At 38.8% G+C, this 25,408-nt stretch overlaps 1 protein-coding gene across 10 annotated transcripts in view; it reads right to left on the reverse strand.

The window, feature by feature from the left end:
* GRIP1 (glutamate receptor interacting protein 1) overlaps positions 1–25,408 on the reverse strand; it is a 619,135-nt gene that overhangs the window by 122,482 nt on the left and 471,245 nt on the right. For all 10 annotated transcript variants that reach the window (XM_072973033.1, XM_072973029.1, XM_072973032.1 and 7 more), the window contains 3 exons: positions 21,353–21,436; positions 15,991–16,066; positions 13,657–13,802 (listed from right to left, as the gene is read on the reverse strand). In XM_072973033.1, the coding sequence (XP_072829134.1) occupies positions 13,657–13,802; positions 15,991–16,066; positions 21,353–21,436 (306 nt within the window). The remainder of the gene's footprint in view (positions 1–13,656; positions 13,803–15,990; positions 16,067–21,352; positions 21,437–25,408) is intronic.

A 25,408-nucleotide genomic window follows, 5' to 3' on the forward strand; every position in this document is an offset into this window, starting at 1 on the left:
TGTAAGAAGTAATGATGTGGTCAGGAGAAAGTTCTAACGGAAAGAGAAAGGATGGCGGGATGAAGGAGCCAGACAGCTTTGTGGTGTATCACTAGTTCGATTTTCATGCATTGTTCCACTTAATTAGCTTTAAGTGTTGTAAATGATTTCAATATTACTCTTTCTGCAATTTCAGATTATCTACACTGCTATGGATTGAGCTTTATAATCTATAACTAATGAATCCATATCTTGGACAAGGTACTAAAAAGAACACCTACACATGGAGCCTCTGAACTACACAAATTATGAAAGTTAAATTAATTTTCTTTTTTTTCCACGGGTGGGATATTTAATATTCCTGCCAGATGATAACTTCAGCTTGACTGACCACACTAAAACATCTTAGGTCCTGCATATGCCCTCCCAAATGTGGGAATTCTGCTGGAAAGGCTGCCAAGCTTTTACTATAATTCTGATTGGTTAGTAAGGCTTAAGTGAAGCAGATTACACAGGTGAAGGTACCACTCAGCACAAAACTGTCCTTTAAGGAACTCAACAGATGTGTTCAAGTTACGGAAATCACTTCTGAGAAGTAGGAGGTAGCAGTCACCCAAAGCAGGTCTCCTTGGTGTGAGCCATCTAGACAATCTTGTCTGTACCAAAACTTCAAAGGGTCCTAAGAAGCAGGCAACCTACAGTGATGAACCCAAGTGCATACGGCAAAAAGGCTGGTGGGATTTTACACGAGTGCTGCTGAAATACTACTTGATTACTTGACCCATTTCTTGTGAATTAATAATTACCATTCCTTACTACCCTCTGAGACAGTGTGTGAAGCTTAATTTTTTTCACCTCTTGAGAGGTACAAACTTAAGCCAGTGAGCTGAAAGTGTCAGGTCTCAATACTCTGATGGTTCAAATAAGTGTGCTGGTTCAAATATCTGATGCTTATCTGAAACAACACCTAGGAGAGTCTAAGAGAATCTTCCTTGTACCAGTACCTACAAAGCTGAGGCCCCTCTGGACGGTCTGGAACATGACGGGGGATGGACAACGAGTATGGATGATACAATTGATTTACACCCCCAATTAGCAGCAACAGCTGTAACTATAAAGAAGCCCGGGGTCCTCAAATGACCTACAGAACACCATGCTTTCAACCAGTCATGACACCACAGCAGGGCACAACTTTCAAAAGACATATAATTAGGGGCTTCTTTCATAAAGACTCATATTTGCTCTTTGGTTAAAACAAGGGTCTTGTAAAACAGGAGGGCTGGTCTTTAGCAAGTGGTGCTGGGAAAGCTGGACAACTATATGTAAATCAATGAAGTTAGAACACTCCCTCACACCACACACAATAAACTCAAAATGGCTTGAAGACTTAAACATAAGACACTATAAACCTAGAAGAAAACAAAGGCAAAACATTTTCTGACATAAATCTCAGCAATGTTCTCCTAGGGCAGTCTACCCAGGCAATAGAAATAAAAGCAAAAACAAACAAATGGGACCTAATTAAACTTACAAGCTTTTGCACAAAAGGAAACTATAACCAAAACAAAAAGACAAACTAAGGGATGGGAGAAAATATTTGCAAGTGATATGACTGACAAGGGCTTAATTTTCAGAATATATAAACAGTTCATACAGCTGAATAACAACAACAACAACAACAAAAAACCCAATCCAAAAATGGGCAGAAGACCTAAACAAGCAATTCTCCAATGAAGACATACAAATGGTCAATAGGCACATGAGAAAATGTTCAATATCACTAATTATCAGAGAAATGCAAATCAAAACTACAATGAGGTATCACCTCACACCAGTCAGAATGGCCATCATTCAAAAGTCCACAAATGATAAATGCTGGAGAGGCTGTGGAGGAAAGGGAACCCTCCTACACTGTTGGTGGGAATGTGGTTTGGTGTAGCCATTATGGAGAACAGTTTGGAGATTCCTCAAAAAACTAAAAACAGACCTGCCTTATGATCCAGCAATCCCTCTCCTGGGCATATATCTGAAGGGAACTCTAATTTGAAAAGATACATGTACCCCAATGTTCATAGCAGCACTATTTACAATAGCCAAGACATGGAAATAACCTAAATGTCCATTGACAGATGACTGGATAAAGAAATTGTGGTATATTTATACAATGGGATACTACTCAGCCATAAAAAAGAATAAAATAATGCCATTTGCAGCAATATGGATGGATCTGGAGATTGTCACACTAAGTGAAATAAGCCAGAAAGAGAAAGAAAAATACCCTATCACTTATATGTGGAATCTAAAAAAAAAAAAGACACAAATGAACTTATTTACAAAACAGAGATAGTCACAGACCTAGAAAACAAACTCATGGTTATCAGAAAGAAGAAGGAGTGGGGAGGGATAAATTGGGATTTTGGGATTAGCAGATACCAACTACTATATATAAAACAGATAAACAACAGGCCCTACTGCATAGCACAGGGAATTATATTTAATATCTTGTAGTAGCCTATAACGAAAAAGAATATGAAAAGGAATATGTGTGTGTGTGTGTGTGTATAACTGAATTACTATGCTGCACACTAGAAACTAACACAACATTGTAAACCAACTATACTTTAATTTAAAAAAAATAATAGGAGGGCTGGACACAAGGTGAGACAGTCCACTTTGTACTCTGATTCCAGTACTTCCCAATCTTCAAAGAACCAGACAGAAATAATTTGTTGCTTGAATACCACTGCCCCTTCTTTGTTATTTCACTTTATTTTTTAACATATTTTTTTCATTTGTGGGCAGTTTATTATGCAGGATTCTTCTCAAGTTAGCACTTACCTGGGATGTTTATGTTTGTGTTCAGTATTACTATTATTTTTTAATTGAAGTATAGTCAGTTCACAATGTTGTGTGAATTTCTGGGGTACAGCATAAAATTCAGTCATATGCACACATATATTTGTTTTCCTAAAAGGTTACTCTAAGATATTGAATACAGTTCCCTGCCAGTGCATCTTCTTTGGGGGAGTCTGGGAGACTCCCTGCAAGTCTGGATTTCCAGTCTAATGTTTACTGTTAGACTCTGGAGCTATGGTGTTCCAGAATCACTGCAAATAGCTAATGAAAAGTTAGGCAAAAAATCAACTGTGGGTATCGGCCAATGAGTGACAGAAAGCCCTTCCATATAGCCCTGTGGGATTCAGGCACTCTGATGCTTTCATCTATAACCTGGAGGAAATGCTTCTTTAAGGGAAGGGAAAGGAAGGGAAGGGGGTGGCGAGGAAAGGGGAGAGGAGGAGGAGGAAGGGAGAGAAAAGAGAAGGGGAGGAAAGAAAGAATGAATAAGATTATCAAGACAGGAATACAAATTGGTTACTTAAGGCTTTACTGCACCTTTTACCACTACTTCTGGAGCTCTTCAGAGAAGAGTAAATATTTACTCTCAATTTAGTGAAATAAGCTGACATGCTGTTTTTGAGCTGTTTGCATTTCGTTCATTCAACAAATATTTAATGTGCACCTTTTCTGTGCCTCAGACATACACTCTGCATACAGTGCTATATATATATATGTATAATATCCCTGTCTCTGCCCTTATGGTGCTTACAGTTTAGTGAAGGAGACGGCAGGTTAGCTCACCAGCAAATCAGCATTTTAATGGTGATAATTACTGGTAGGAAAAATAAGAGTTCCTTGGGTAAATAAAACAGGGAGACCCAGTTTAGATAGGGTGTCACGGAAGTTTTCTCTGAAGGAGTGACGTTAAGGATATGCACAAAATACTGGGTAAAGAATGTGTGTTTGCTCATGTGCGGGGGTTGGAGAATTACTTCTGAGGCAGAGGGAACAGAACTTGCAAAGTCCCTGAGGATGGGAGCCTGGTATGTGGGAAGAGCTTAAAAAAGAGCCCCGGGAGTCAGAGAAAAGAGTTTCTAGAAAACCGTGGAGAGCTGAGATTGGGGAGGCAGCTCTGGAAACAGCATGCAGGGATTCCCAGGCACTGAACAGAGCTTAATTTTATCTGGAATTTAGTGGATGACACTGAATGAGAGTGACATGATTCCATGTCTGCTCTGTAAAGGTCTCTGGGGCTTATGTGTGAGCATGGATTTGGATGAAGTGGGAATGAAGAGTGGAGACAGGCCCGGGCTGGGAGGTGACTGGGAGCAAGAGGGTGGCATCTGGGAGTAAGAGGCAAGTGAGACAGGAAGGAAGGGGGCAGGGCACAGCCATTCCAGGAAAGACACAGCAATTAACACCAAGGTGGTAAAAGGTTCAACTCCCATTAGGCCTTGAGGCCCAAGATAGTGGGAGATTTGACTTCCAGTAGACCTTGAGCTTCATTACACACTCACTGTAATATATTAGCATGGTGAGATGCACGCCCACAGGTGCCATGACAGTTTCAAGGCTGGCCATAAGAGGTCAAAAAGTGAGCAGTGGCCCAATTCCTGGAAATCTCAGCTCCTTCTCTAAAGTAGTCGGAATAATCTTCCCACTTGTTAGCATGTGAAATTACCGAGCCCATAAAAACTAACAACCCGCACGTCTCGTGGCCGCTGTCCCTTCTGAGAGAGATGGCCCGCACTGTCTAGGGAGTGTGTGTCTATTGAGGACCCAACCCCCACACCTCGTGGTCTTTCTCTTGCCTTCTGAAACAGCCTGCACTCTGTATATGGAGTATGTATCTCTCTGAATAAATCTACCTTTACTCAACTGTGCCTTGCTCTTGAATTCCTTACTGCGCAAAGCCAAGGACATGCACTTGGCAGGATGCATTCCAGGGACTTAACCGAGACCTGGGACACGTCCATCCCCTCACACCACATTCTTTTTCCTGTATCACAAAGACAACTGTAGGGAAAGTGAGAATGGAGATGAGCAGGGTGACTGGCAGAGGAGAGATGGACCCTCTGGCAGAGCGACGTGTGAGTCAGGGAGGGAAGGAGGACCCAGGATTCTGATCTGAGAACTGCTCAGACAGAGGCACTAATGCCTGAGACGGGGAAGATGGGAGGGGAACAGGCTAAGGGGAGAATTCAAGTTCAGTTCTAAACATTTAGCTTTAAGAATTGTCATGTAAATTTTGCAATAGACTGCACTGATGGTTAAATTGCTTTAAGCAAAGGTTCTGGAATCAGACGTAACAGGCTGAATTCTGGCTCTGTTCTTTTCTACCAGGGCAAGTTCTTTTATTTTCTAATTCCTGAAATGGGGATACCTATGCCTCTCTTTTACGGTAAAAATACAATGAGATAATGTTTATAAAATGCCTTGCACATAATAGGCACTTAGTAAATGGCAGTTACTGTTACTGTAATTTGCTAATAGCAGCATATTATGTTAGAGAAAAGACTGAATTTTGACATGTATAAACTGTGTCATCCAAGCATATAAGGAATCTAAAATTTCTAATTTTTAAAACAGCCTAAAACCCTCCTTTCTGACCTCACGATATATATAAAAACAATAATTATTACTCCAATGTCTTTGACTTAGTCTTGAACCCACAGGTCCCACTGATAGGTGATGAGAAGCCCTTTCATCAAGGATGAAAGATTCCTTTTTGTACCACAAGGAGGAGAAGATCAGACATGTTCACAGTCTGTGACCACAGGAGCTCTGTTAAAAAAACAGCACTGGGAAGAGAATAGTGAGTTAGGGGAAAGGCCTTTTTAAGGTCAGTCTCATGTACGTTCACTGAGAAGGAACAAAAAGTTCCCTAAGAAGTTCAAATGTTAACTATGAAGGTCTTACCTAATATTCCAGAACTGCAACCTTCAACGTCCAACATTAAATGTGTGATGACCATGAAGCCTGGAAAACCCTCCATGTTTTCTAAGAACATTATTTTGGTTTGTTCAATGAAATTGTAAATGAATTCACTAGCCTCGTGTGAACTGACCTATCATGGAAATTGTGTGGATTCTTATATTAAAATCAGTAAGTGTCTGACTCCCACGGTCCACATAATCTTTTCCAGCCTTCTCAAAAAACAAGAGGAAACTTGGTTTCCTTAACAGGTAATAGAGGGAGAAACTAAGATGTTGTGAAGTACACTAAAAACAAAAAATGCTCTAAAAATATGAGACAGTATTTTGAACATTATTAAATTTAGGGGAAAGATAGGTGCAACACCAAAGACTCCTCATTTACTTGTTCATTCATTTTCTCAGTCAACCAAGAAATAAACCGCATCTTCCATGTATAGGGCACTGCAGAGGGTACAGTGTGGGCAGGAAATAGCCCCTGTCCTTGAGGAGATTATAACTCATCAGGGAGAGACAGTGACGTATACAAATAACTAGACTACCACACTGATGGGGTAAAGACTAGTTTTTACAAAAGAGACGTTGTGGGAGTTAAGATGATACAGGGATTGATGCCAGCTGGTTTTGCCAGTCTAGCTTCAAAAAATAGGAATACACTGGAAAGACTGACATAGGAAAGTGAGAAAGCTCACATTAAAAACAATAATAACAACAACAATGAAGCCATATTTTAAAATTTCTGTGTTCCAGGAATGCACCAAGTACTTTAAATGTATTAACAACTTCAAACATCACAGTTACCATAGGAAGAAGCTACTATGACCAGTTCCCATTTTACAGATGGGGAAACTGAGACTTAGAAAGGTCATCCCTCTAGTAAGTTGAGAGCCAGGAACCAAGCTTGGGTCCTTTACATCACCACACTACAACGTCTCTAGGTAGGATGCAAGTCATGAGGAAACAGTAAACGTGGTAAATACAGAAAACATGGTAAAACACTGGCCACAAATTATTAAATGTCCAGTGTGGCTGAAGCACACGGTTTTCTAGGAATACAACAAAAAACAAACCTCGAAAGGTAGGTCTGGGAAAGCTTGGGTAAGGTCTTAGTGTCAGACTAAAGACTCGGGGCTTTATTTTATAGCTAACCGGTGGGGAGATGCCCCAAAATTGTAGGAATAGGTGATAACATTGGGAGAGAGTATTTTCAAAGAAAGAAAAGTAAATCAGTTGAGTGAAAAATTTTGGAATGGTTCTCTGTATTTTACTTGTTCTAAAATAAAACAATTCTTCAAGACGTGTGGTCTGCTGAGTAGTTAATTATTGGATGTTTCTTGCGAATTAGTCTATTAGATGTTATAGTATTTCAAGTGGGATTAATGCCGGGTTGTGGTGCCCCCACAGAGAGCAGGTGAAAACCTACTGGCTTTTCCCTTTCTTATTTTACTGCTACCAACACAACATCTTCTGCTGCTGAGAGCTAGATGTTACAGAAGGAGGATGTTGGGAACTGGTATGTTCTCAAGGCAATTTATATTCGAAGTTTGACCTCAATCTGCTTCCGAGAATTCACAGTAGAGAAATTCTTCATTCATCTTAAATTAAACCAGAGGGTCCTTACCAAAATGCCCTCACCTCCTGACTTCATGAAGACAGATTCAGGGCAGTTTCTACCATTACCTTGTGGTTATGAAGCCTGTGTCATATATACGATCCAGGAGGCAGGGGCCGCTTAACAGTGAGTGTTATCATGTGAGCAACTGCACCCTAGCCATCTTCAGTGACAAGCAGTGATACAGTTTATTCCCTTGCTTTACTGACTGTTGGAGTTAATCTGATACCCTAACACTTACTACTATACCAAAAATGATCCTAAAAATAATAATTTAAATAATACTTTTACTATAGAGCAGGTACTGAAGTGGATGCTGTTGAACAAAGATAACTAAAATCTGGAGAAAAGAGTTCGTAGAAGAGTTTCATGCCTAACGGGGAACCTTAAGGCCTCCTGTTTCTTTGAGGTTATATCCTATAGTTGTGCTATAATGATTAATGGAAGATCTAAAGAAGGGTAATTTTTCCCCAGTGAAATATTGTTTGAAGCTCATTTTACAACAAGGAATGTACAATTAGTATCCAACCACAGAGAAAAGCAATCTTGACTAGTACTTTGGTAGTACTCTAAAAGGATGGCCTAGACTTGACCTCATAATCGCTTGAAGTGCTTGTCTGCAACTCCTCTCAAAAGGGAAAGCAACTCCAGTCTCCCTAGCACGTGTACCCGACCTCAAAGAAACACACCGTGTGAAGAGAGATTTCCCCTGATAGGGTTTAGTCAGTTTTTCATCTTTCTAAAATACACTAGATTAAAGGGCTAATTTCCTCCTCAAGGGACATGTTTAATTTTAGAAGCATAATATACAATCTGAAAACGAGGGAATGTTAACCAACTTCCCATTAATTTATTAAATGTCTCAGAATGCCGAGACCAAGATTCTTGTAGACAGTGACCTCACAGCGGTATGTTGGCCTTCTGCCTACTCTGGGAACGCTGGAAAACCATCTCAGGGAAATTTGTAACTGTCAACGGGACTGCCGGGGTTGACGTGATTAACAAAGGAAACAATCAACTTTCCTTTTTTAAATAGAAGGAAGGTCCCGACTAGGAGTTCCTGTTCCGAGTGGTCAGCACTCTTCTCTAACTATTTACCTTCACATTTCCCGAAACAACAACATGAGGGCCCCTGGGAGGAGTGTGAAGACTTCTGGCAGAGTATCAGAGGTGAGAGCTGAGATTCTCCCCGTAACTCATTTGCACAGCCCACTCACTCGGTCCCTGTCTTCTGAGCCATGGCGGCCCCACACTCTGTTCCCTGCTTCCTCATGCTTGTTACACCCTGATTGTTTCTTGGGGCTAGAGGGGCAGGCAGGTACCTTGAAGGCTCATCCCTAATAAGTTAGTTTTTAGTTTCTGGATCCCTGAAATAATTTGGATAGTCTGACTCTAGTGGAAGAGGTACTCATGGACATTTTTAAGTACCTGAGTAACACTCATGTAAGAATACAGAATTCTGTAGGATGTCATTCAGGCGCTCCTTCTAGAAGTTTAATATTATTTTTGGTGCAAAGAGGATGAGTAGTGGTGTCGGAATTGGGGTAACACGGACTAGTAATTTAACATCTACCTTTTCCCTAAGGTCCCATTTGACTATATTTTAGGTGATATTTACTGTGATAGAATCTAAAGGGTCTTTTCAATCTATAAGTGAGGACCACTGTTCCTCTCTTGTAACATGAGGGGACTAGACTTAAACAGTGGTTTAAGCTGTAATCATTTTAATTCAGTATGAACAACAGTTAAATGTTATTTGAAACTATTTTTATTTTTAATTTTTTGCTTTGGAGTTACAGTTACATCAATTTTTAAAAAATGGAAACTTCTGAAATCTTTTAAGAGAAGTTACTAAATTCACAGAGTCATTGGATATTAGAGCTGGAAGGACCTTTGAAAAATGAAATGCAAAGCATAGCCAAGAGCCAGTTATGATAACACCAATAAACCTGCATACTTTTTGGCTGCAATGAAATTAATCATCTCTTCTGATGACTCATCACATTCAAATTCACCTCTGATAAAAACAATTGCTTAAAAATGACTATTTTGTGTGTGCTTAGGATTGAATGTAAGTAAGGCCTGTCCATACAGCTGGGCAAAGATGTAATCCATTTGGGCATTTCTAAGAAAAGGGTAATATTTTTCTCAGTATCCTTGGTTTTGCTTGCTGGCTTAGTCCAGGAAAATTGAAAGAAATAGAAGGAAAGGTTTGAAGCCAAACAAAGAAATAGTCAGAGAGAATCACAGACTTAGAGGAATTCAGAAAAATATCACAGGTAGATTAAGAGGTTTTGTGACTCAAAGATGCATAAGGTCATTCTGCAGTGTAAGATGATGTTATGAAATCACTTCATTTTAAACCTACAACATAAACCCTGGTGTTTTGCTATACTGTATGCATACCCACTTAATGACGATTAGTCATAAGAATAGCTAATCTATGGGTGAACGCACTGCTCAGTCCACTGCTATCATTAACAGCCTCCTATATATATCTGAAGTCTCCATGTGAGGGGCAATAGAAATCAGCCAGAAAAAAAAAAAAGAAGTTTATGAATGTCACCACTGAATTTATGGAACCCAGCAACACGAGAAAAATTCATCAATAACTAAGACAATGTAAATACCCTCAAGAGTTGCCAAGAAAGTGAAATAGGAGTTCAAAAGGGAGAGAAAATGAGAGACTGAGGACATCAAATAGCAGCAGGGTGCAGAAGGGAGGTGGACGGACTTGAAGAGATATATACGTATATACAGTGTATTTCTGAAAGGTTTATGCATGCGAACAGTAAATATTGGGAACAATAGTGGGGGAAATTCGTGACATTTGGGAGAAGTATTTCAAATGTTATCTTTCCATTTTTATTATCAACCACAATAGTTTGTAGGTTACATTTGATCTCTACTAAAATGACCTAGATTTCTGTTTCTTAGTAAGAAGGCTTGATAAATTACACTACAGTTAGCCTTGTTTAATATGGCCAACAAGAAATCCATAGGAATTGCAGGACCAGCCCCCTCCCCCCGGCTCTTCCCATGGAAGAAAGAGGAAAGTTATAAAACAAATAATTGATGGAGAATCTTGTAATTGTTAAAAATCCTGAGTTAAGGTATAAGCCAGCACAGATCTGGTATGATCTGCCCCTCCTGACTCCATAACACTGGCCTAAGAATTGATGTTTCGAACGATGGCCTTGAGAACTGTGCTCCTCTGCCCAAGTATTTTTAATTTAATATATATTCTCAAAAACATATTTTAGAAATATTTTCAGCAAAGGTTTAAACAAAATAAGTATTCTGAGGAATTCTAGAAAGTAAAGTCATCCAGACACATCATTTATCAAACATTCTTTCTAAAAAAGACATCAGATTTCTCCTGCCTCTCCCCAAATGTCTGCATTTCTCACTTCTCCCACTGAAGGATAAGAAACCCTACAACTGAACTGAAAGGCTTGAAGTCAGCCTCAAATCACTAAATCCAATTTTCGATGCCAGTTGTTTATAATTCTTCTTTCTCATCACATTTTGCTCCCCTTCTGCCCAAAATTTAAACTAACTGAAGGATAAACCTGAGAGTAAGGGCCGTTTCCTTTACTTTTTTGATATCCCCTAAAGCGCTCAACATGAGGCTGGGCACATAGCTCAATCTTTCGTCAATCTTTCTTTAGTTAGGTTCTGTTGAGCTTTATTGTCTGGGGCTCTTTGCTTTATAGGTTGTTTTATCTGGAAAATGCATCACTGTAGCTTGTGGAGAGGAGGGAGTGTGGAGGAGACGCTTAAGCTAGGAGTAACTTCTTTTGTAATTCAAAGTCTTTCCCAGTCTCTCCAGGAAAGACTACAGCATCAAAATAACCTCATTATCCTTTCTCTCTTGCATCTGTGGGACAACCCTCTCAGGCTTGTCCAAGTTATTGAAATGAAAATTGCAGAAGAGCTCCTGGAGGAAAGTGGTCATTTCATATTTATTCTTGTACTTCCAGCATCTCCATCAACTTAAACCACAGATCACAAATGTTTACTAAATGAACAATTTGTTTTTTGAAGGAGAGACCCAATAGGCACCTGAAGATGTTTGTTGAGGAAATTCCCTCTGTGCCAAAGAAGAAATAATCCTCAAGAACTGGCAGCCAAGAACATCCAGAAAGATCTCAGCTCCAAAGTCTGCTACTGTCTCCAAGTTAAGTGCCTGCAAACATGTTGGTCTTTGCCAATGCTGCCTCCAAGCTCTAGCAATCCTGTCAAACCTACTTAATTCTACCTTTCAGCACTTTTCCTCACCTTTTTGCCCAACTCATTGACTCTAGCACAAAGCCTAAAGCAAGTTTAAGGAATATGCTTCTAAGCAACACTCAGATACTCCACAAAGTAGAGAAGCTAGGAACAGAAATTGGCAAGAAATATGCCAGAAGCCTCGTCTTTTTCTTCTTAGCCCTTTCTTGGGAAGGCAGATGTAGGCAGGGCCAAGTCCTCACCCTGCCTCTTGGTGATCCTTACCCCTGGCTACCACTGGGGGCTCTGCTGGTCTCAAGGCCTTAAAACACACTGGGCCTCTTCAAAATGCCAATGGCGGTGTGGGAAAACAGGAAACACTTTCGTATCATTTCGTATCACCCACCCAGCATCAACCCAGCATCAACCCAGCAGCCACTCAGCGGTCAAAGAGGAAGGGAACGGAAGGCTGCACAGGACTCTCCCTGAGGTGGTTGCTCAAGTGCAGAGGAAGAGGTGGCGGGAGAGTGGGCGATTTCTTACCCGCGAGCCTGGCTCATCTGCAGGGGCTCTGCCTTAACCACGCTTCCGCCTTGCTGAAGCCCAGACTGAGGGAGTCGGAGTGGACAGCATCATGGCCCTTCCAGGGCTACCTTCCCCGACTCTGGGTTCCACAGTCCTGCTTTTGGTGGACCCCCAGGGCTGATCCCACCACTGCCTCCAGGCCACCCCCTCTCCCCAGGGCCTGGCCTGAGGATGCTGTCAGTGCGACCACCGAGGCCCCAGGAGGGGAGGGCGCTTGGTGAGGAGGGAGCACGCCCGAATCGGCACTCCCAGGTCTGGGCGGTTGGTGGCGCTGATAACTGCCTTGTAATAGGCACTGCTAGTCTCCATTCGACAGATGGCATAACAAAGGCACAGGGAAATCAGTAACACGGTTCAAAGTCATAGCTAGAAATCAGTAGAGTTGAAAACAGAACCCAAATCATCTAACTCAAAATCTAACTCAAAAACCATATAAAAAAAGTAAAAAGAGAAAGAAAAGAAGGAGAAAGAGAGGACAAGAGAAAGGAAGAATGGAGGGAAGAAAGTTCACTCAATTCTTGACCTTTCCATGTCAAGGGCATATCATACCACTTAGTGTGCTAAGGACTCCTTAACTCTCACACTTTTAGGCTTGCAGGAAACCTCACACCTCTCTAAGGCATTTCAGGCCAGCAGACAGATTGAGAATACCTTCAAGCAATGTTGTTCTGCATGAATCATACAGAGTGGGAAATAAAGCGGTTTCCAGTTACAGAGTAAGTGTCTTTTTCTCGGCTACATTTCACCAGCATAAAACCTGCTGGTAAAGTCAGGTCACACAATCAAGTCTGATCATTGTAACAAGTACTTACAACGTGATTTAAGGTTCAATTTCAGGTCCCAGTTCATTCTCTCATAATTTCTCTGCCTTAGTCAACACTACACAAAACTTTGGCTCTCCCTGCACACTGACAGGCCACATGAGAGAATCTTTCCGGTGTGACGGTAGAAATAGAATTACTTTCTATTGGAATCATTATTTAAAGAAAGAATACTGCACTCAACTTCTTGTCTTAATCAATGTACTCCCTTTGCTTTCTTTGCCCCGAAGTCTCAGGATAAAATGGTAATTTCCCTTGATTTTGATTACTGGCTTCATATTGTAAAGTTACAAGAAGGAAAGGAATCCCCTACTGTTTCCAGTTTCCATGTAGTAAAGGAAAAAGCACCAGCCCCTAAGTTAATAATACCATTTTTGTGATTTGGAGGGGAAAATACTTTCCGGCCAAAGGGTAACCCACATAGAAGAGCTGATTACTAGGTGAAACACGCTGACAGAATGAGATGTTATTACAGAATCTATTGACACAAGAACTCTAAATCGCTGAGTATACTTCGCCTCTTCCTGAACTCAAACAGAGTAATAGATAGTATTGATGAAATTCTGTCTGCTACAGGAGGACGTAACAGTTCATTCTTAACCCAAAGGGGTTTATCGGGGATGGACAGTGACGTGATGGAGAGCTTAGAGATCCCACCCTCAAGGCTCTCACATACCCATGACTGAGACGTCGTATTCTATCAGCAACGTTGCTTCTTGTCCACACTGCTTAAGAATACTCATGGCTTCAGCATGCGTGCTTCCAAGAAGCCGAATTCCATCCACACTGAGCAACCTATCGCCAGGTTTGATTGTGCCCTCTCTGAAGGGAGAATAAAGAAACGGTCTTATTAACTTAGCCTCATGGGGCTTCTCATTGATAGTCACTTAGCCAGAGTGGTTCTTTCACACACATTCTACCATCCATTTCATTTGCATTTCCTCTGAAGCATGAAGGGTGACGCTAAGAAAGTAAAGAGGTAACCCTGAACAGAAAATTGCTGCCATAGGAAAATGAGTAATAAGAAAATAACTACACATCAGCAAATAACTAAGTTACCCATAATTAAGTCTTGGGGTGCAAAAGTAACAAAGGCACATTTTTCCTTTTCTAGATTTTTGCCAAAATGTCTAAAATTTGATTTATTGGAGCCCAGGAAATAGCATTAATCTGTTTCTCCAAAGCCAGGTGAGCAGAAAAGCCTGCTGGTTCCAATCAATTTATTACCAGTGAACTCAAGCAGGAGAGGGAACGCTGGTGAACAATTTCCCTAGTCTGTAAATTTCTCTACTGATTTATATGGCCATTTGGTGATCATTAAATTGATTCAGTCTCATGTTCACTAGAAAAGGCAGGCAAATATTACTCTCTTTTCTGTGACCGAAGACACTCAAGGCACTGGGAAAAGATGCCCCAGGACAGCAATGACATCACTGAAGTCTGGCCAGGAAGGCTTCCAGGTTATAACCCTCCTGCCTCATGGAGGGTCACAAAGATGAGATAATCAAATGTAGGGATTACAAGTCTAGGACTTGAAAAGAATAAAAATGATGTTTTAAATATCTTTCACCTGGATAACCCTCTAGGTATTTTGATTCTAAATCTTTATCTTAAATTCTTAGATTTCCTTTAGTCCTACATTAATTTGTACTACATCACTCACAAACTAAAGCCTGCTTCTGAAATTTCTGTCAATTCCAGCTCTAAATGTTAATAAGAAACAGAAATATCTTCATTTGCTTCAGGAAAAACAATTCACAAGAAAAGCAAGGGAAGGAAAAAAATGGCAAAATTTCCCTGGAAATTTTGACTTTGTATTATCCTCTGCAAAGGCAAATACACCTTAGCAGAGGGGAGAAACCAGTGTTTTCATATCTTCTTATTTGACATTAAACATCAACGTTTTCAAAAAGTGAGCCAAGAGTATGAGCTTTGAAGGAAAACAAATCTGAATTCCTCTCTTACTTCGTTCATGTACTAGCTGGCGAGTTACTGAAACAGAACGGGTTTCGGTTTTGTCCCCTGTAATGTGGATAAAAACACCTCATCTAGTGGGTGGTTGTGAGGATACAATAAGACAATGTCTGCCAAGCACGTATCACAGCTCCTGGCACGTGGGGGATGCTCCATAAGCAGTATTTATTATTAGGACTATTTCTCCTGCTTGTGAAAAGGTTTCAAACATTCATCCTAGTCTGAAACACAGTGCAGAGCCAGGGGTAACCAGCGCATTTCCTCCTCCCCTTCAACAATACAGAAAGGCGGGAGTTGTGTTCTCCCATCACGATGGAGTGGACTTCTGCTGCGGGAAATGAACACGAAGATAACCATCTCCTGGGACATCTAAATTGTGAGTCTACTGGAGACCCCACAATGTTTATGGTAGGACAGCTGAAGGGGCTTCCTTCAGATATTCAAACTAGCAAGGAAGAGAAAGCTCTAGACACTAACACCAACAATACGCCTTCACTTTCACTAAAAGTCACTTCCATTCGGACATCCATGGTCATCATCAAAGGGCAGTCATCAGGATAAGGATGTTGGCGACAGTAAGAGTCAGAACACCACGACCTCTCTTTCCAGGTTAGGAGATGAGCAATTGGAGAGGATGTGTGTCAAGGGCCTTCCTTAAAAGAGCCGGCTGCCTTTTATTAACTGCCTCTCAGGTATGACAGGCCCTCTGCAAGGCACCATAAATCTCCAGGCTTTGATAAAATGAAAAAATGCCTACCTTGAAAGGTAGGCACCATTATCTACATTTTACACTGGAGGGAACTGAGCTTAGAGCTGTTAAGTCACTTGCCCAAAACACAAGGTAGTGAGAACTTGAAGCTGGAGTTAAATATTCTTTCCTCTGATTCCGCAGCCTGAACTCTTTCTGTTTTCACATTCCAACATATTTATTGAGTATCTATCTGTTGCTGTGAAATTTCTAATTCATCCACTTCTATGCCAAAGTCCCAGCTTTATTTAATCTGTTTGGATGGGGACACAGAAAGATGAAGCTTACCTGTCGGCAGGCCCTCCGGGACGAACACAGGTTATTACCACGGGACGAGATTTATTCCTATCGTCATGTGCTCCCCCTAGCAAGGAGAAGGAATGCGGCTTACAAAATGCTCTCATTGCTGCCATTAAAAAATTCAGTTACAAAATACCAGCTGAGAAAGTGAGGTTCATTTTATTGTTGTACATGTAAAGTTTTCCTTCTGGCATGTAACAGCCTTAAAAATCTTACTCATTTAATACAGACTGTATGTTTGAAGTCAACATTTCTCCACCTCTCAATAAATATATGACTGTAATCTGGGGTGATACATACATAAACTGTTTAATAGCTAGTGTGATAAAAGCATCAAGTAATTACAAGTTCTAGTCCAATTAGAACAGCTGCTGGCTGTAAACAAAGTGTCGGTAGGTACCCCTGGTGTTGATCAACCTGGACTATGACATAGGTGAGTCTACAATCTGACATAAAGGAAGCAACAAGTAAAAGGAAAAAAATCCAAGTATTAAAGAAAAAAGTTCAAATGGCTGAAATGATGGAAATGCCAGCTACCTTGATGGTGGTAGTTTCGCTGGTATACACATCTATCAAAATTCATCAAACTTCCATGTGAAGTATGTGTAGTTTATTGTACAGGAATCATACCACAATAAAGGTGTTAAATTTTTTTTTAAATGAGGGTGTTCAAAATACTAGTGCATTTTAAAATCACTACATTTTTAGTACCCCACCATGTTTTGTTTCTGATGTTCATTTTGTATCTTTTTGTGTATCCCTCAACTAATTACTGTAGTTATAGCTAATTTTACTAGTTGTCTTTTAATCTTCACACTAACTTTATAAGTGGTTGATCCACTACCTTTACCATATATCTGCTTTTACCAGTGAGACTTTTTCTTTCATATATTTTCTTAATTATATTTAGGGCCTTTTCTTAACAGCTTAAAGATGTCCCTTTAACATTTCTTGTAAGGCCAGTTTAGTGGTAATGAACTACTTTTGCTATTGCTTGTCTGGAAAATTCTTTATCTCTTGTTCAATTCTGAATCTTAACCTTGCCAGGTAGAGTATTCTTGGTTGGAAGTTTTTTCCTCTAGCACTTTGAATATATCAAGTCACTGCCTTCTGGTCTGCAAATTTTCTGCTAAAAAAAAAATCAGCTGACAGTCTTATGGGGGTTCCCCCCCTTTTTTTCTCTTACTGTTTTCTAAATTTTCTTTAACTTTTGATATTTTAGTTATAATGTGTCTTAGTGTGGATCTCTTTGGGTTTCTATTGTTTGGGTTTCTCTGCGCTTCCTGGATCTGGATGTCTGTGTCCTTCTCCAGATTAGAAAAGTTTACAGTCATTATTTCTTCAAATAAGTTTTCTGCTCTTTTCTCTCTCTCTCTCCTCTTTCTGGGACTCCTAAAATGTGAATGCTAATATTCTTTATGTTGTCCCACAAGTCCCTTAAGTTATCCTCTTTTTTTTAAAATTCTTTTTTCTTTTGGCTATTCTGTTTGAGTGATTTCTACCACCTTGTCTTCCAGGTAACTGGTCTGTTCTTCTGATCCATCAATCTGCTAATGAGCCCTCTAGAATGCTTTTCAGTTCAGTTATTATATTCTTCTGTTTGGTCCTTTCTCATGTGTTCTTCCTCTTTGTTGAAGTTCTCACTGTGTTCATGCATTCTTTTCCTGAATTTGGTGAGCATCTTTAATGACCATTACTTTGAACTCTTTATCAGGTAAATTACTTATCTCCATTTCATTAGGGTTCCCCTCACCGCTGAAGTTTTATCTTGTCCCTTCGTTTGGAATGTTTTCTCTGTTTCCTCATTTTGCTTGACTCTCTGTGTTTGTTTCTATGCATTATTTAAAACAGCTCTCTCCCAGTCTTGAAGGATTGTTCCTGTCTTGATGTGGCCTTTTTATCCTTTGTTAGGGAGCAGGAATTCAGCATTTTCATAGGTTCTTTTTAGAGGAAATTTTTTTATGTATAGCTTTATATTTGTTGCAACTGTGGAAGGAAGTGAGTTCAGGATCCTCCTATACCACCATCTTGAACCATCCTCTATCCGCTTCCAGTTTCCTAATTATTGTTTGTATGACCTGATTTCCTCATATATCACTATCGTGGCTGCCCATCTGGATGGTCTCTGGTTTGCCAGTGTGTAGTAAGTATAAATGTTGCCATCAAGTATTTTTTCTTCAACATTTATGTTTGTCTGGGAGGACAGACTGACATTTCCCAAATCTGGCAGAGGTAGAGAGATCAACTTAAAGAACCTAGCCTAAAAGAAAAATTAAGACCTTCACTGTTCCTGATGAAAGCACATGCTTCCTTTATGCTCATTTCTTTACAAGTGATTTATTCAGTCTGGCTGGTAAAAGCTCCATTTCAGTATTTAATTTCTTTCATTCAGTTTGATGGCTTCTTTTAAAATTCTCTCTTACTTAAAATAGGAAATTTGTAACGTTCAGAAAAAAATTTTAATGGAAATTGACAATAAGTTATAGCACATGATTGACTATATTTATGTAAATACCATTATCTAACTTCTCTTTTGAAAGGTGATCCTAAAGAGAGAGGTTTGGCTTTCCCCTGAGGGTTATTGATTTAGAAAAGGATAGGGGCTGAAGACAGTAAGAAACCTTTCCATTATTTTGATCTGGAAATATAAATATGCAACAGTGAGTGTATGTTAAAGTGTGAGAATTTCTTGATATGTGATTATTTTACCATTATTGGAAATAATGAACCAAGTATACTTTGTGATTCACTTAGTTTCTGGATGTTTGAAGCTGTAAAGTAAAAGACGACTCAGAGCCCACTGATATTTTCAACCCTGGTTGCTTATTAATATCAGCCACCTGGCATGCTTTTTAAAAAATATCAATGCCAGGGATCCAGCACAGACTGAATCTGAATATTGGGCTCCATGTATTAAATCTGTATACATACCTACAATTTTACAGTTGCGAATGACTAGAGAAACTTCCTTAGCTAAAATAAAAAGCAACTTAGTGGCAGAGGATTTTCCTATTAGCCCAAACCATCTTCCTTGGTTTGGTGGCAAAGGAATTAACAGAAATTTAACTCTTCATTATTTAGGCCAGAGCATCATTTTTCATTTTATTGATGGAAGGTTCTATTGTTTGGGCAGTTAAGATTTTTTAATGTTACACATAGCATTAGAAATGTTAATTCCATACATCAGCTAAAAGCCTGGCTTACTGTTCAAAGACCTGTCCTAATTGGGTAAGAAGAAATTCTCTAGCACTAAATGAACATGCTTCATCTGCAGTATCTACCTCTCCCTCCTTCCTGAATGTCCTGATATTCTCCATTAATCTAAATTAAGCTCAAATCCCATTTATGCCATAATGTCTTATCTGCCATGATAACATTTATCCACAGTACTTTCTCATTCTGCAGCTCTTTTTGTGATGACCCAATGGTTCTTAGAGGATAGGTGGTGGCCACTTCTTGAGCAAGGAAGATCCTCCAGATGGGCTTCAAACTGATTTGAAAATGTCAGTTCTTTATTGAGTCCCATTAAAAAAGTATGCAAAATTAGACAAATTTTTATGTTCAACCAATGTACGAAGGGAGTTACTAAAGCCTATAAAAATGTGGTACTCATAAACTGGAATTGGCTCATTATTACTAAGGTTTTAAAATCAGTCTAATACTAAGAAATCTGATGTCTACACAAATCTAGGCATCATTCATTCATTCATCCGTTTATTAAGGGCCTATGATGTACCAGGTAGGAGTCAAGGCTCATATCAAAAAACTCTTACTACACATGCACACGTGGATATTTGAAATTCCTGCAAATTGTGGGAAGGACGTTTTGTTAACATCATATCAGCAGTTGCCTCGAGGTGGTTGTGGATTTCAACTGCTTCTATTCTTTTCAGTTCTTAATGATAAATCACTGTTGGTTTAGCTCTTTCATTAGCAATTGGATTTGCTATTGATTAACCATACAGCAGCTAGTGGTGAATATCTGCACCAGCAGTATTTTTCACTGCGGCATTTTAGTAATTAGGCTTGTAGGCATGCAATTCAAGCACACTACTCTTTCATATCTATATTGCAATAAGAGTAACTACTACCCTCTGAGGTAAAATCACTTGTACGCTGACTTTTCATTATATTCATCTAGCTTTTTATACAGAAACTTGGCAATGGTTAAGGTAAGTGATCTTGGGATCTGTCATTCCACCTAAAAATAGGACTTGGTCAGAAAATAATTACTGGTGTAAACTACTCAGTGAGTTCCTAGTTGCCCATTTTCTCTCATACTCATTCGGGCATTTTATCAACTTATGTCTTAAATTCACTGGACTATAATTCCCTGTAGATAGGGGTCTTGTCTCCCGATTCCATAGTACTCTGCCTTATGCTGATACGTTGATGTGTCCTTAATGAGTATTTGATTGATTAATTCGCTAAATGATTGACATAGAATTAAACCTAATGCCTAAAGCTTAGTGATTTAAGGCAAGTCTGTGTGAACACATCTCTTTTATTCCTTGATGCATGTATATTTATTAAGATGCTTAGTTAATTTTAATTAATATTTTAATAACTTTGACAGAATTTGGACTCTAGTTAAATACAAAATGTAACAGGTAAAAACAAAAAAAAGAAAGTCAAGAAATGTTAAAAATTCCTGAAGCTTCCCTACTTTCCTATTGAACCTCAGTGTCATACTAGGAATTACGAGTTGTTAATGTATGTGTAGTCTTTAAGGGGTGAAATTGTTAATAAGAAAACTAAAATATCAAAAGCCAAAACTGCAGCTCAGAATGAATGGTTTTGTAGACAAGCTGGAGTCACTTGAAATTTTTATTATTAATATCATTCGAAAGTGAGATGAATTGAGCTGATGTATACAGCTGCCCAAGGGATCAGATTGGCTGGAATCCATTCTTAGGACAATACAATAATAAAATGTATTTTAAGAGAAAACAAGATAAAGTTGCTCAATCCTAGTCTTTTAAATCAAATCAAGATGAATTCATCAACATTTTTGACTCACTGACACAGAAAGTATGAGCAGGAAAGGCAAAAGATATGTTGAAAAGTGGCAAATCAGTAGGATGACTATGAATTGACAAGCTTTACAAACAATGGCTTCTTTGCTCAGTATTAACAAACTGAAATAAATTAGCTAGATCATTTGGATTCCATTTTGATTCCCAATTATTGCTTTGTTTCTTTAAAGAAAAATGGGTACAAATGTTATAAGGTGACTTTAGGCACTGAAAACATCAGTTTTTTGATGATGACTTTCTAGTTCCCTCCAAATATTTCACTGACAAAATTCCCCAAGAATATCTGTTGGTTCTGTTTTCTAACCATCACCTACCTCGTATTACAAAACCAAAGGTATTGCCTTCTTTGTGTAACGTGACCTCCACAGTTCGGAAAATAACATTCGATCCTTGGACAGCTGGATGCAGGGAAGAGAGAGGGAAATGTAAGTCTTATGTCATAATAACATTTTTAAATTTTTTGATAGACATAAAATACTACAGTTCCCTGTTGCAAATAATTCTTGTTGAGTAAAAAAACAGCAACAATTTCTTTTAAAAAGTGTTAGAAAAAATAATTGGAATGACATACAAATATCATAAAATAGTTATCTGTGTGAGTGACTTATATGGTTCCAGGTAGAATCAAAATCATAGGTACTTTCTTTTCTCCTGTGTAGCCAGTTTTTAGACAGAGCATAATATTCACATTGTTAAAACTCTGTATTACAAGAAAAATAATCTTCATGTGATAAATAAAATTGTTTTCCTTTTGTAAAATGCAAAAATAATATGATTTTTGTAAAACTTATGAGATAATTAATGTTTTTATTTTTGCAGATAGCGCAAGAAGAAAAAGCATTACTCTCAGATGGCCATTAATAGTTTAATCTGATGCAAATTGATTTTCTGACATGATGCATAGCAATTAAACAAAGATATCAGTGGCCCAAATGAAACTTGGAGGGCAAAAGAAATTCTAACTACATTCAAAATATTACTCCTGACTAATAAAATGAAGATCTACTTAATTTTACTTGATACCATCATGCTTGGTATGTGTTTGCCTAGTTATTGCTCTCATTTCACAAAATGAAATTGCATTACCAAGCTGCAGTTTCTAATTATATTACACACAGTCTGAGGGTATGAATTGTATGAAGGTATAGTCATAAACTATTCCTTAAGACTATTTTTTTTTAAAGAAACTGGTGAGTAATTCTGGTTATACAGTACACTATTGCTAGATTAAAAAAAAAAACCCAAATTTCCCCAAATTAATATTTTATCATTATGGATACAAGGATATTTTTATTCATGGAGACAGAAGAGTTTGCCATCTATAGAACTGATGGTCTTTGCTCCATGTCTTGAATTTGTACAACAATATCTAATTATCTAATGCTGTCTTCATGATCAATGACCCAGTTTTCACATTGTTACTAGATTCTGAAGGGTTTATTATATCAAGCCATCAATAAGAAATACACACAGAATTTAAAGACATCTTTGAAAAGAATGTTTCCTGCCATTTACAGGAATAGAAAGTAATTTTAATTAAGCATTAATTACAATTGTTTTTTAATTATTAGAAATTCTGAATCCTCAAAGGAATAGACATGATTATGAAAAGTACACAGTTAAATTCACAAAACTGCACATACCCTGGGGCATAAACTACAGCAAGAACTTGGGTCTGCTGAAAAACAATATAAACCTACAGCTGAACAAAATGTTTTGGTACACTGCTGATTTAATTAAATGTCATATTCTGGCCATCAGGGGACTTATAGTTTATTCTAATCATCTAGGAACAGTACATGCAAATAGATGAAAGTGTTGAGGTACTGTTTTAATTAAATTTTAAAAATTGAGTTCAAACCAAAAGTTTTCTTATTTCTATGACCCAGAAAGCCACTTAATGAAATTGGTTAAGAACATGACCTTTTTGTTATATGGGTAAGGGAGGGGAGGAAAAGATATGGGGAGAAATAATTAATGAGTAGCGAGTGCCGGGAACTCTGCAAAGTGGTTTACAAATATTATTTCATTTAATCATTAAATCAACTTTCAATTACAGACAACCAAATTCCAATTCTGGGCCACCTGTCCTTGTTGGCTGAGTGGCTGTTCTGGGGATGCAAAGCCCTGTAATTTTAATTTTGCTTGAACTAAATCTTACTGACCACAAAATCTTACAATCAAATCTAAAGTCAATATAAAGAACTTGGGGATTATCTGCAGCTTTAGATTATCCACACTATTGCTCTTCACCATTGACAAAGATAAATGGGAATTTTGACTACATTTTAATACACTCAGTGAAACAGCTTTGGTCTTTATAATTTTTATTTGCATGACTGGCTCTCAGTGACTGGGTTTTCACATGAGTTTTGCCACACGAATTTTACTCATTACTTCATGGGTGTGTATGTGGACACAGAGATCCAATTAAAGGGCTTACCCAGAGAATCAAACAGGGTACACAGAAGGGCTAGGTAAAAGCCACTTTTACAATGCAAAAAGACTCCTGCTTATTAGTATTCTAGTTGTACTGTTGTCCCTTATTTCCGTATGTGAATACGCGTGTACTTCTATACTATGAAGTGACAGTCTATATTTTACTATGGTAGAGCTGGTTTTTCTAAATTAGATACTATTTCCTGGCCTCCCCAACCCAAGTATCTATAGGAGAACAGGAGTTGTGCACTTTCCCACCTCATTACATTGGTTCTGCACATCTGAGTTGCTCTGGCCAATGGGATGTTAAGAGATGTGAGTAGAGCCTGGAAATGTGCTCCTGTGGTTGGGCTTGTCCTGGTTTCCCCCTGCCACTGCCACAGGGAAAGCTTTCCCTGGGTAGCTGCTGCTCCTTCAGACTAAATCTCAGAATGCAGCACGTGGAAGAGACCCAGGACGCCCACCGTCTCTCCCCTGTCATCATCATCATTATCACCACCATCATCTCTGTCTATCTCTCTTAGAATTAGAAACGAAAAGTAATAAGGCTGAGATAGGGACATACTTTAACACATTTATCTGAATTAACGAAAGACTCCTTTAAAAAATATTTTTTGAGGGGGAGGTATATGGGTTTGTTTATTTATTTTTGGAGGAGGTTCTGGGGGTTTACCCCAGGACCTTGTGCATGCTAAGCACGTGCTGTACCACTTGAGCTAAACCCTCCCCCAAGGAAGGACCCCTTCTGATAGAAAGCTAGTCTGAGTTCGCTGATGGTTTAATGGTGAGCACTGCCTTTGACAATAACATTCTGTGGCAGATATTTTCCATTAAATAAATAAGGTAAATTTGTAAATCCAAGGTTTGACTGGAAACGGTATTTAAAGACATATAAAATAGCATCATACCAAAAGTTATATCCTTTCCATCTAAGCTTATCATAAAGGTTTTTTTTAAACTTTTTTTATTGAGTTATAGTCATTTTACAATGTTGTGCCAAATTACAGTGTAGAGCACATTTTTCCAGTTATACATGAACATACATATATATCCATTGTCACATTTTTTTTTGCTGAGCTACCACAAGATCTTGTATATATTCCCCTGTGCTATACAGTATAATCCTTTTTATCTATTCTACGTATTATTAATTAATTAATTAATTAATTAATTAATTTTTAGAGGATGTACTAGGGGTTGAACCCAGGACCTTGGCATGCTAAGCATGCAGCTCTACCACTTGAGCTATACCCTCCCCGCTAAGCTTATCATAAAGGATTTTAGGTGTTAACTAAAAATTGGATGGTGATGTAATATCTCAAAATTCTTTAGGGGTTATGTGACCAAAACATTTGAAGGCAGTCCTTCAAACCAACTTTTGATATACAAATACCCAAGACACAGTCTGGTAATATTCTAAATACAGTCTCAAAACACCACATAATTTTAAAATCAAAAAGAAATTTAGCGCTCTTGTAGATGGACTATTTCATTTTCACAAAGAAACTGAATCTCAGAAAAGGTAAGTGACTTGCTCAAGGTCATAATTTCATTTTCCTTCTATCAGATCTCTCTCTCTGTCTCTGTCTTTGTATCCTACCCCCCTAAACGCCTCGCCATCACACATACACATATCCTTCCTCCAGTTCCTTCCGGACTCTGGGGTTGGCTGAGCCTCACATTGCTGTGATTCCTGAGAGAGTTACAGTCTGGGTCTGGGGTGGCCTGTCTTTCTGCAGACAGCTCTGCTCCCAGGGTCTCGCTGCTGGAGTCTTGCTTCTGCTCTCGCTGTCTGGGCTCAGTGAAAGGGAGGCTTATTAATCCCTTCAACCTCTCTGAACTCAAAGATCTTATTAATTTACCTAAACGTAATAGAAAGAGACAGAGATAATCCCTGGCAAACAGACCTCTTCTATCTGATTTCAAGCAAA

The sequence above is a fragment of the Vicugna pacos genome, chromosome 12 (assembly GCF_048564905.1).
Source record: "Vicugna pacos chromosome 12, VicPac4, whole genome shotgun sequence".
In the NCBI taxonomy this organism is placed as follows: domain Eukaryota; kingdom Metazoa; phylum Chordata; class Mammalia; order Artiodactyla; family Camelidae; genus Vicugna; species Vicugna pacos.